The sequence below is a fragment of the Neopelma chrysocephalum genome, unplaced genomic scaffold (assembly GCF_003984885.1).
Source record: "Neopelma chrysocephalum unplaced genomic scaffold, ASM398488v2 Primary Assembly neopelma1_128, whole genome shotgun sequence".
Classification (NCBI taxonomy): domain Eukaryota; kingdom Metazoa; phylum Chordata; class Aves; order Passeriformes; family Pipridae; genus Neopelma; species Neopelma chrysocephalum.
In genome coordinates, this window is record NW_020897790.1 from 958684 (window position 1) to 970765 (window position 12082).

The following is a 12082-nucleotide window of genomic DNA, read 5'->3' on the forward strand; positions in this document are numbered from 1 at the left end:
TTTTCTTTCAGGGCGGCCCTTCCTGGGGTGCTCACCCCGCACAAGGGCTTTGCACTGCAGGAATATAAGCCCCTGGAGTAAAGAACACAGTAAAACCTGTTAAAATACTAAAAAAAAAGGAGAAAGCATGATTTGTGCCGAGTGAATTTATCCCTGGAGCAGCAGTGCTCCTTGTCTGCCAACGTGGAGTTTGTGGCTCGTTAGCAATTATTCATCCTGCATCATCCAGCTTGTGCTTTCAAAGCACTCTGACCAAAAGAAAATGATATCACTGTCCCTCACAGCCTGAATGTCCCTCTGGAAAGTCCACTGGCCAGGAACACACTGGATCCAGCTGGGATCAGACCTGCCTTCACATGCCCTTGTACTATCCCTGCTCCAGTCTTCAGCAGAGTCCCAGCCCTGCACACATGCCCAGGGACTCCTCAGGCTGCCACCACCTTTTCCTCACTTAATTCCATGAGGGAACACTCTGCTGGGGAGTTCTGCAAATCTTTCAAGCCATGTGTCTTTAAAGCCACTCCAAACCGCTGTTCCTGCAGCCATCCAGTGATGCAGGATTTAATAAGACGGAGAGAGAGGCAGGTAAGCACAGGAGGCCTGACAGACACCCTAAAAGAGCCTTCTCCTGGCAAGCTCACTCGTGACTCAGCTGACCCGTGACTAAATGAATTGCTGGACCTGACCCCTGCAAACTTTGCTGGCTCAGTTACCGAATCACTTACAGGAGAGCGATTTGCAATAATCTTATTCCACTGAAAGGCTCAAGTATGTGACAGCAGGCTGCCCAAAAAGAGAGAAAAATACTGCAAAAATCTCACAAGCAACCTGTCACTGAACAATTTCCCCCTTTTTAAAGCAGGCCACTTGCCACTTAACGGATTCTTAGCCAAGGCACTTTAATTACTTATTTTTAATTCTTTTTTTTTTTCTTGAAAGCTGCAGTGCATTTTTCACCTCTGCAAGTCTTGCTGGAAAAATCCAGGTAATACTGCTGAGCACAGCTCTCATACTGGCACTCTCCAAACAGCAGGACTTTGGCTGGATCTCTGCAGGAAGTACAGCTGGCAGCCGAGTCACAGCTCCAGCACTGGCTGCTGCAGGCTGTGGAAAAACAAGAAAAACAGTGAAATTCCTGATGCACCAGCCAACTGTACAAGTAAAAATGGCATTATCCTGCAGCCTTGCTACTCCTCTTGTCCTCTCTGACAGACACGTATGGAGATTTTTGGGTTTTGGCCTGTTATGTTCCTTTTCACAGCCTCCAAAAGGGAAAGAGCCTCTTTCTATTTGGAAAAGACTGGTATGTCTTCTTAGACTAATGCTTACTCTCCTCTGGACAGGTGAGGGTAAAATATTGATCCTGAATCCAAATCCCCAAATAAGAGCTTTCCCCGTCTCTGTTTTTCTTACTTCCTTTAAGCAACCTGTGTTTCACATGATTCTTTACCCAGAAACACAAAAATTTGGAGAGGATGGCAGACTGCTGCAAATGCAGGCAGCAAACTTTGGTGGGACCAAAGGCCCATTTAGTTTTTCTTAACATTTCCACCTTTTTATCTGCACACAGTGTGAAATTCTGGAGCTGCAGGGAGCAACAAAGACGCCAGGAAAAAAATTAATTCAGGGATTTACTTAATCTAGGATCAAAGTCCAGAGGTTCAGAATATTTCAACTCACCTCTTTGATGTCCAGGAACCAAACTTCTCAGGAGGCTGTACTAACAGTTTAGGTGCTAAATAGTGACATGCTAATTCAAGACACAGTTTTATAACCAAAAAACTTCCAAATACCAAAGTAAATGCGAAAATACCTTCGTTGCTCTCATTGAAACAAGGACCCAGTGTTCCTCAAAAGAGTTAATTGTTTTAGCTCATCTAAAAAACGTCACAGAAGGTCTGTGTTTTGTTGAGGTGCAAATGACTTCCAGCAAAACGTGTACCTGAAGAATCCAGTAGCTGTTTTTAGGTGCTCTGGTGCCAGTCTGATTCCACTTCACTTAAGAACACATGAAAAAAATTACTATTTCTAAGTGCTACAAAGAACCAACTATTAAAAACACTGCAAAACATTCTACAGGAGGCCTAAATCCGTAGAAATCAGGTTACCCAGGGAGCCATGCCAGAACAGTAAGCCAAAAACGCATCCGAAAGCAATCCTGCCTGCTTGTTTTATCAGCACGACTCCGTATCTGCATTTTTAAGCCCATGAAGGACTTGTTAAGCTTTGTGCTGTTCCTGGGCCAGGATGTTGTTGAGTTTAAAAATATCTCCCAGAGTCCAAACGGGGCACTCAGCATCTCCCTGAACTTCATTCCAACCCCGAGTTCCTCAAAAGTGCAATGAGACTAAAATAAACGTTGAAGAGAGACCCAATTTTCTCAGCCTAACAGCCAACCTCCGATTAAACAATTTTCATTCCCTCCAAGTGGCAGTTTCCCAGCAGCCTGGGACAGTTTATATCTCCATGGCTTATCAGCAGCACTTGAAAAGGCACAAGTGACACTTGGAATGACAAAAATCCCAGGCGCCAACACACTTGGCTTTGAGCCTCCTGCTCCAAGGATTACAAACACTTCTTAAAAAGCCATTTGCAATAAGGAGATTAGAGAAGCTGAATTCACTTGCAAAAAAAATCTATTTGCATTTGAGCCCCTGAACCAGATTCAGGAAGGGTGCAGGCCTCAGGAACATTCCACGGGTACCCTGATGCCCTGAGGCAGGAGCTATCAATAGGAAAGTTTCAATAGAAAGGGGCATTTAATTAGGAAGGGAGATATGCTGGTGCAGTTAGCAACACAGAGCATCCACACTGCAGGAGAAAACAGTGAATATTTCGTAAAGCTTGTAGGAAACCAGTCAGGACAATGAGAAGCCTTTTTTTTAATTCCTATTTTTTACTGCTTTCCTTTTTTTCATTATTATTGAATAGCCTTTTTTTTCCCCATCAACAGAAGAATGGTACAAAGTCTTCCAGCTATTTTCTTGATCTTATGTCAGGTGTCTCCATACCTGCTGATCATGTGGAAATAATAGTTCCAGGAGAACCATCTATTTCAACAAAAGGCAGGTAAAGCTGACAACCACATCGGTTTCCTCCTACAAGACCTCATCAGTGACAAAATTGGGTCTGGATAGGATGACACTGATACCTGTGCTCAGTGCAACAGAGTTATTTTATCATGAATCAGGAGAATTTAAATCAGGGTAATGCAGGACTTCACCAATCTGAGTGCTCAGGTTCACAGCAACCAAACCACTTAAGTGTTCGCTCATTTTTAGGTGTGTGTATTATAGTGGGACAATTCAAGGTTTTTTCCTATTTTTTATGTCTCTGGGCCACATCATTTTGCATTTTGGATCATCAAGCCCAGTGATCATAGGTGAATAACCCAGGGCCAGAGAGAACATAGAATAATAAAGGCAAAGAGGGGCCCCAAGAGATTCACAAGGGATGGCAGGAGTAGGATAAAGCATAACTGGACTTAAACCAGACCAATTCCACCAGATCATTAGGAGGCAACAATATCACAGCTTAGCTCTCAGGGTTGTGCCTGCCAAGCACAGCCTTGTTTCTACTGGGGTTTCACATGTGGAAAAAATGGACATAAATGCTACAATACAGCTCCCACGGCATGTACTGGCAGGTAGTGCAGTGGGGAAGGGGTTTGCCTTCGTAAGGATTGATTAAAACTGGTCTCAACTTGTCAAGTTTCCACAAAGCCCAGAATCCATCCTATACAACCTCTCCTGCAGATTTTCACTGTGGGACCCAAACGTTACTGTCTTTGGGGTCAATAACAAAACTGCAACTGTTTCCAAATTTCAGCCCTGCCGCAGGCCCTGCTCCCGAGGCAGCTGATCACCTCTGTCAACTCACATCGGGGTTTTAGGCACTTGAAATCTTGCTTTTCCAGGCAACAGGAACGGTAAGCAAAGGAACAAGAAAAGACATGTCCGGAAAGGAGGAAGGAGGGATGGCTGGGGAGAGGCACTCACGTGTGCAGGTGTGCCTGTCATCCCTGTAGTATCCCGGGGAACAGCCCGGCGCACACGTGCCCGTGTGGGACAGGACCAGGCTGGAGTTGCAGGAAGAACAGGCAAAAGGACCCTCCGCGGTGCAGGTTTTACAGGAGGGGTGACACCCTGCAGGGACAGCAAAAAGAAAGGGTTTCTGTTCAAGGAAAAGCAGGCTCACCTCTTGTGCTTCTTACCCTGACTGAAGAGATTTAAAATTCCACAGTGGACAAGGCCAGTGTACCCTATTAATTTCTCCAGAGAGGGTAAATACAAAATTATTAGTCTATTTTATTTCTTGACAGGCCTTTACCTAAAGATTGATGCCATTATTACACCTATCAGGTCAAATTAATCATGAGTGAGAGTGAGCAAAGGAATTAGAGAAGCGACTGCCCTGTGCTGTGCTGGGCATCTTTAAAGCCAGCACAAAACACCATATGAGCTCTGACATAGTCTGAATAATGCAAAACTCCTTTTAAATGAAGCCTTTAAACCAAAGGGAAGAAATGTTATCCCGAGGCCTAAATTTCCAGGAAGGCAACATCTGTCTCCCAGGGGCCTTTCCAATCAAGTGACACGGAGGATATTTCATGCAGCTCTGAGACCTCATTTGTCAAAAACAGGTAAATAAACACGCAGCTCCTGAATGCTGGAGAGAAGCTTTGAAATATTACCCATCAGTTGTTAGACTGGATGAGGAAATGCCACTTCCTGCAAAGGAAGTATCTATATCTTAAATCTTAATGTCCCGAATTTCTTGTCTTGATTACTTTCTCTGAAATTGCAATGCCCTGTGCTCAGCTTTGGGCTTTACCAGGTCTCTGTCAGCCACAGAACAAGAAAAGCAACCTATTTCCTCCTAAGAGTCCCAGGGAACGTAAAGCAGCTCAGACAATGACTGGAACATGAAACCACATCAACAACAAAAAGTGGAGGAGGTGCAGGGACAGGTTATAAAAGAAAATGCGCCATCAGTGCAGCTTCCTCCATGCAGCCAAATTAAATTGGCTTTTTGTTTCAGAAGCTGCTACAAACGATCACCTTTTGGGCCATTACTGGAGCAAGACAATCCCCAGTGAGAGACCTTGGATGATGTTCCATCTCAGGTTGCAGAATATCTCAAGAAATTCCTACCAGCAGGAGCTCTGCTCCCAGTGCAGTGTCCTGCCAGCTGGGCAGAGCTTCTCTACTAAATAGGAGCTATTTGGTGGGACATCTCCCAGGTGGCTCCTCGCAGCCACCCGAGGTCCCTGGAGGAGCTACTCACGTTTGCAGGCACCGCCCTGGGCGTAGTGTCCCGCCGGACAGTCAGGAACGCAGCGATCCCCCAGGAGCAAGTGATGGGAGCTCTGGCATTTCAGGCAGACGCTGCCCGTGTCCCGCAGGTTGGCCACGCACTGCTGGCACAGAGGGTGGCAGTCTAAAGGGAGCAGGGAATAACACACACTGTGAGCAGGGAGGGAATTCAAGGAAGGCGTTAAGGATGTAACTTCCAGAGCCCCTCCCTGCTCTCTGGTGCCCAGGGGCTGCCATCAGGTGCTAACCACTGCAATTCCGGATGGCTGCAAGAGAGAGGGGACCAGAAATCCCTGCAGCCAAGGAGGATTCCTTTCCTCTTGCCTCATCCCCATCTTGTGTTCTTCCTGAGCATCACATTTTCACTTTGCCTCTGCCTCTCTCCTGCCTCGTTAGAGCATCCTCTTCCCCATCCTTAAGTGAGTTTGGGAAAGCTTTGTACAAAGCCAGCTCAAAGTTCTTCACTTCCCAAAACCTTTCACTGATTTTTAGGTGCCTCTGTCTACAGGTTTATCTTTAATTCTGCTGGAAGCTGTCGGCATTCACCTCCCTCTGCTCCCACTATGGAAAAAACAAACAGCACAACCTGTACAGCTGTATGACCTTTTCCTGTTGTTCCTGCTGTTCAGATTTTCCCACACAAACGAGACATCCATACCCTGAGGAGGCCACTGCAGCCCTCAAAGCCAAGCCAAGAGCGGTATCACGGTGCCTCAAAACCTTTTCCTTTTCCCATTTTTTCCCCGGCAGCACCACGCTCGTGTCTCCTGACCTCTGCCTGAACTCAGGTGCTTCCAAAGGTTTGACAACAAGCCTTTTGTGTGCACAAAGGTGCAGTGTAAGGCAACCTGGAAGCCAAATTAATCCTCATTATGGTAATTCAGAAAATTATAAAGGAAATGACGACTGTCTTGAAAGAAATGTAATAATGAGGCTTGATTTGAGTACCTGGCCTCTTGTCAGGTCTCTGCTGAAGGTTCAGCTTTCTGTCTTTTGTCTCTTGTGACAGCAGTACTACAGATTGCCAGGCAATCTAATTTTACAAGCTGAAGACAGGTTCACATTGGAGCCTGGAGGAATTCTGCATCCATACCTGCAGGAAGGCAACAGTGACTGGAGTCTAACCCCAGCCTGTGGGCAAAAGGTTCCATAAACACAGCACAAAAACAAGACAAAGAAAATTTAGTGTGTCCAAACAACCTGCTGTAAATAACTACACTCTCCCAAACTAACATTTAAAATGTAAATATCTACAAAACTATATGCTGCTGCAGCAGAGTTTTCTCTTCAGAGCCTCTATTTTTGCTCCTGTGTATGCAAAGAGTTTTCTCAGTTACTGTTTTAGGATGAATCAGCCCCATCACTTCTCTTGTTCCTTTGCAAGCCTGGAGATCAAAGAGCACACAGCACCAACCAAAAACCCAGAGCTGACGCTCATGGTGAATTTGAGGGACATTGGGGAATGAGTGGGAGAGTGAGGGAAGAACTGAAGTGCTTTGTTTTGGAAAAGATGATTTCAATTTTTCACAGCAGGCTCCCTTTGAAGCCAGGACTAACAGAAGGGGGATGTTTTCTCTGTGCTTCTCAGCAACACCACACAGCTCTATTTGTTTCCTGCTTCAGCCTTCTCCCTGATAATCCTCCCCCCAGCTCAGCCAGCAGGCACAGTACTGCCTGTGGGACTTGGCTTTTTGGGGCCTTCACATCCCCCCTTGGTTGCAGGTCAGTGTAACACAGTTAGTTAATTCCCTTAGGCTCCTTCCAGTATCCCAACTGGATTCTTCAGGGCAGCTTCTAGTCCCAGTGCCTCCCTCCTCGTGTTTCTCAGACTGCCTCCCACTGTCCAAACAAAATGTTTTCCTGCTTCCCTTTCAGCTGGCTCTGATTTCCTCCTTGTCAAATCACCTCTACGCAAAAATAACTCCAACCACCTTCCCTACCACTGATCTTCCTATAAAGCAATTTTTGCTGTTAAGTAAAATGGAATTACGTACACAGATTTCCAGAGTTACTTGGCTGTCATGCCCTCTTTAGCTTTCTCCTAGCAAATAAACCAAGAAAACAGTGGCCTTTCTACACAGAAAGTATCTATTACAGGTTGTTCCAAGACACAGAAGGCTGGCTGGGGAGACAAAATCACCTCTGAAGTGTTTGTGAATGCTCATAAAGGAAACCAGAGGCATTTCTCCCTCTCAGCTCCACCACTTGCTAAGCAATCAACCACCTGTATTGTTTGAACACATCTCCCCTCTCAGGGGCTCTTCAGAAAAGTATTTCCTGATGCAAGTTTTGTGCTGTGCTCTGAGGGAAGGTCAGGACTGAAAGCACCACCTAACTGGTACCTTACAGTAAATCCAGACAGAAAATCAGTAGGGTTGGTTCAGAAGGATACCCAGCACTGACCAGGATTTTTGGCTTGATTTGGTTGTTGGAAGGGGTTTCTTGCCTCTCTTTTCAAAGACCTGTCCCCCAAACCAGCAAGGAGAATTCCTGGTGAAGTGCAACCGTGTTTGCAGGGATCCGCCGGCATCCCACGAAAGGGTGGGAGCTGCTCCAGGCAGCGTGAGGTGGGAAACCCAGCTGGATGGTGCCTGGCACAAATGGGCCCAGATCAAAGCAGGGAAATGAACTTCCCTTTCCCTGCCCTGGCAGCTCAGCTGCTAACTTCTGGAGGAGGCTGCCCCAGTGGCTGAGTGGAGCTGAGCCCCCAGTTCCCCTCTCGCTCTGCTCAGCCGAACTCCAGCTCTCGGGGATGATATCAGTGTCTTTCTAAAAGGACAGCCAAAGCTCATTAATTTTACAAGGAACTGAATATATTTCTTGTTGTCAGAGTGTCCCTTCTGGAATTTTAAGAGCAAGGCAGCAGGCCTGCTCCTGGGTGAGCTGTTCTGGTTTAGCTTTGAACATCTTCCCAACTGCACACAGCCCGAGAAAGCAAAGCCTGTGGAACATGGGGACTGGGAGTTCCCTTGCAAGGAAGATGCAGCTGAAGTTAAGACAGGAGCTTGGGGGATACTGTATCAGTGGATGTTTGGAGCTTTCTTTCACACCAGTCCCTCTGCATTTTTCTAATTGCCCTTCCATGCAATCAGGAAAAGATCAACAGGGAAGCTTCAAGATGAAGCGGAAACTTGAAGACAGGCCTCTGACTTATTAAAAAAAATGCAAGGACAGGGGTTTAGGAGCAGGACAACACTTTCAGCAGTGGTGCTATTTTTCAGCCTGGTGAATGCAATATTTCCTGGAGCTCAAGCTGACTTGGATAAGAGGGAGAGGAAAATCAGAGTGTTTTCAAACTGGGAAAACAAAACCTACAGAAGGTCTGAGGCTCAACAGGAGTTGGCTAAAGCCTCAAAGACATTCCTGTACGTACACTTTAGCTATAAAATAAAATTAAATCAATTGAGCACTTTCAGAGAAGACTGGCACAAACTCCTCGTGCCCAAAACAGAGCTTAGAAACTCACTGATCTCTTGGAGCTCGAGGACATGATGTCTTTCTTCTGCTTGCACCTGAAATGCTTATTTGATTAACTGCTGAAAACAAGAATTTTTTTTCTTTTCTATTAACAAGGCAAATGTTCCAATCCTCATTCAGGTAACATGTACAATAACACCATTAATTCCCAGGCAATGGTTTCAGGTGACAGTAGGTTTTCTCCAGCCTCTGTGAAAGATATTCCCCTCCGGGTCCATAAAATATGGCAGGTGGCTATAATGCACAGCAGGCCCTATAAGTTGTAACACAATTCTTGCTGGAGGGTCAGGAATTAAAGATAAATGGGAAGATAATTGTAAAAATATATTGCTTTGGGAGGCAAAGGAAAAAGCTTTGTTAGATCCTGACACAAATCATATCTTATGAGAGTGTCAGGGGTTTTAATGTTCTCTTTTATGGGACAGCTGCTCTTTAACTGGTAATTAATAACTTGCAAGGGCAAATTCAGCATTTCAATCAGTGCTGAATGAGAAGAATGAGTGAAACTTAACAACCTGGATGTGGAGCTCTTTATCTGCAGCACGACTGGCAGCACACACATCCTTTGCTTAAACACCAGACATAAATTAAGCCTTCTCTCCTGTTTGGAGGACGCAGATCCAAGCCACTGAATATTGACATTCAGTGATGCCAGGCACTGTGAACCAAGCCTTGAAAACATGTTTCTACTTTGAGAAGACAAGTCTCCAAAGACTGACATCTCTTGACACTGAAATGCTGAATTATTTCCAGATTGTAATTACTTGACTGTAGCCAACATCTTGATTCCCCAACTTGATTTCCTAAAGAGCTGTACAATACTTTTAGGGTGTTTTCCTACTTCTCACACGCTTTCTCTCCCCCTTTGTCTCTGCAGGCAGAACAATCATTGTCATTTAAAAGGAAGATGAAGAAACGGTTCACAGAATTAGTCTGTGAAGAGCAAAGAAACAAGTCTTTCATAAAAAAACCCACCCAAGACATAGATGTAAACAAAGAGAGATCTCTGGGAAGGGGAATCATATTAAACTTGGAACAATGGCCTCTCAATGGATATATTTATTACTTCTAATGCATTTTTCCCTTTTCTTAGGACTCCTTATCTCATTTGGAACTGTTAAGCCTAGATTAAGCCTCACACACCACAGCTTTTTTTGATAAAGCAAAAAAACAGCTTGATAAAGCTCAGGAACTGTTGGAGCAGTTCCCAGGATATGTTTATACATGTCTGTGTGACGGATTAAAAGTGATTTTTCTTTTTAAACAGATAAATGCAATCAGAGGTTTCAGATGATGGGCTTAAGTGCAGGCACTGAGCACCCACACTGTACAACCCCTACACAGAAATCCTATTACCTCCCAAAAATGCACACAGCAATGGAAAAAACTAAGCCAGTTTTTCTTTAGGGCCACATGAACAGCTTCTCTGGATCTCAAATGTTTCCTCAACTCTCTTTGCAGGACCCAAGCAGTGCTGGCTGTGAAGCAGCAGGTTAATGGCCCACACAGGTCTTCCAAAGCCAGCTCTTCTTACTCACCCACACAATATCCCACCAGGTTGAGGTACTGCTCTTCCTCGCAGCTGGTCCTGCACTTCCCACGAGCCAGAGTGGTGTGGGGATGGCAGGTTAAACACTCCTCATCAGAAGGGCCACGGCACGTCTTGCAGGAGGGGTGACAGGCTGCACAAGAAAATCAACACTTGTTATGCTCTTGGTGTTGTCCCCCTTCCCCCCTCCCCTCCCCAAAACACCAGCTCCTACAATCATTTACTCCTACAAAACATGGAATTAAAATATTCTAATATCATCAGGGACTGCAGGGTTGTGGTTTGGAAGGCTCTTACATCCTCATTTTGAGCAAACATGATGAGGAATGAGTTTGTCAATTTAATAAATGCGATTTGTTCCCTGCATTAATCAAGGTATAGATCCAGGCACAATATAAAATAGAGAGAGATTGACCCTGTTATTCCTCTCTCCAGCATATAAGAAAAAGAGTGGGATGCACAGGGGAGACAAATCAAACTTCTCTTGGGACTATGGCAAGAGTTTTGATATGCATGAGAGGAAACCCGAGAAATGATTTCTCCACAATGCCCTTCCACGCCATTCTGTCTGAAAAAAGCTCAACAAAAAGGTGGCACAGAAAGTGGCTAAGAGTGCCCAAAAATATCTCACAGACTGCTTTTGTATCCTTCCACCTTTAAGACAGATGCCACATCTACATGCTACAGATCTGAGGGAGATAAAATTACTGTGGCTAAGAATCAGTAAAAAATTCTTTAAAACGACCTTTAAAGCTCTCTGTGAATAAAAGCACAGGACTCGAAAGATGCCACTGAAATTTTGTTTCTAAGATATTTCCATAAGCCTGAAACTGTGTAACGCAGCACTCAGCAGTTACCTCCCACCTCAGAACTGATGAATCTTTACAATGCCCTGACAAATAAATCTATTTATACAGTTGTTCCTCGGCTGAATAAATTGAATAAATAGAGCAATGGACTTTAGAAAAGGGTTTTACTCTAAACTTGAAGCTTTGCCTAATAAAAGCATTTTATTTTTTGGTGTTGTCCAGTAAAGACTTTTTTTTCCCAGAGCACATCAGCTACAAACACCATCCAAGCCTCCTGAAATCAAAAGCAAAGTACCTTCAGGGAAACAGTCCAGGGGAGCAAAACAGATTATAATTTATGCTTCCAAGTGTACGTCTCTCTCCCATTAGGAGGAGACTCCATTTCCTGAAATTGGACTATCCCATGCTCCCCTGAAAACACTTAAACAGCTTTATATAAATCTGAAAGCATCTCTAATTGCGTTGAGAAACGGCCCCCAAACTGTGGGTGGAATGAAAGGCAGCAGTGCAAATGAAACCCAGCAAACTCACCGGAGCAGCGGCCCCCGAGGCTGAACAGCCCCTCGGGGCACTCTGGGAGGCACCTGCCTTCCAGCAGCACCTGGGGAGCCACACAAGCCGTGCAGTCCTGGGCAGAATCCCCCACACAGCCTGAGCAGGAGGAGTGGCACTCTGCAGGGAAAGGGAAAAGGAGAAGGCATAAACTAAGACACAAATTAGTTCCGGCTTATTTTGGTTGTTGCTGTCCCACAGTACGGCCGGACTGCTGTGCCCCCCAAGGACAGGAAGGTGTTTTTCCTTTAGAGGAAGGAATACAAAGTAGAGCACAGTTCTTGAAGACAAGGAACAAGCACAGGCAGCTGCACATTTAATCTTCCTTTGCACCCCCACAATTCATTACTGGCATGCAAAGCTGAGATCACAACACCGTG

General features: G+C 45.2%; 1 protein-coding gene across 1 annotated transcript in view; it reads right to left on the reverse strand.

The window, feature by feature from the left end:
- FRAS1 (Fraser extracellular matrix complex subunit 1) overlaps positions 1–12082 on the reverse strand; it is a 98127-nt gene that overhangs the window by 36051 nt on the left and 49994 nt on the right. The window contains exons 18-22 of the mRNA XM_027698516.1: positions 11682–11822; positions 10331–10474; positions 5287–5439; positions 3999–4145; positions 958–1104 (exon numbers count right to left, since the gene is read on the reverse strand). Of these exons, the coding sequence (XP_027554317.1) occupies positions 958–1104; positions 3999–4145; positions 5287–5439; positions 10331–10474; positions 11682–11822 (732 nt within the window). The remainder of the gene's footprint in view (positions 1–957; positions 1105–3998; positions 4146–5286; positions 5440–10330; positions 10475–11681; positions 11823–12082) is intronic.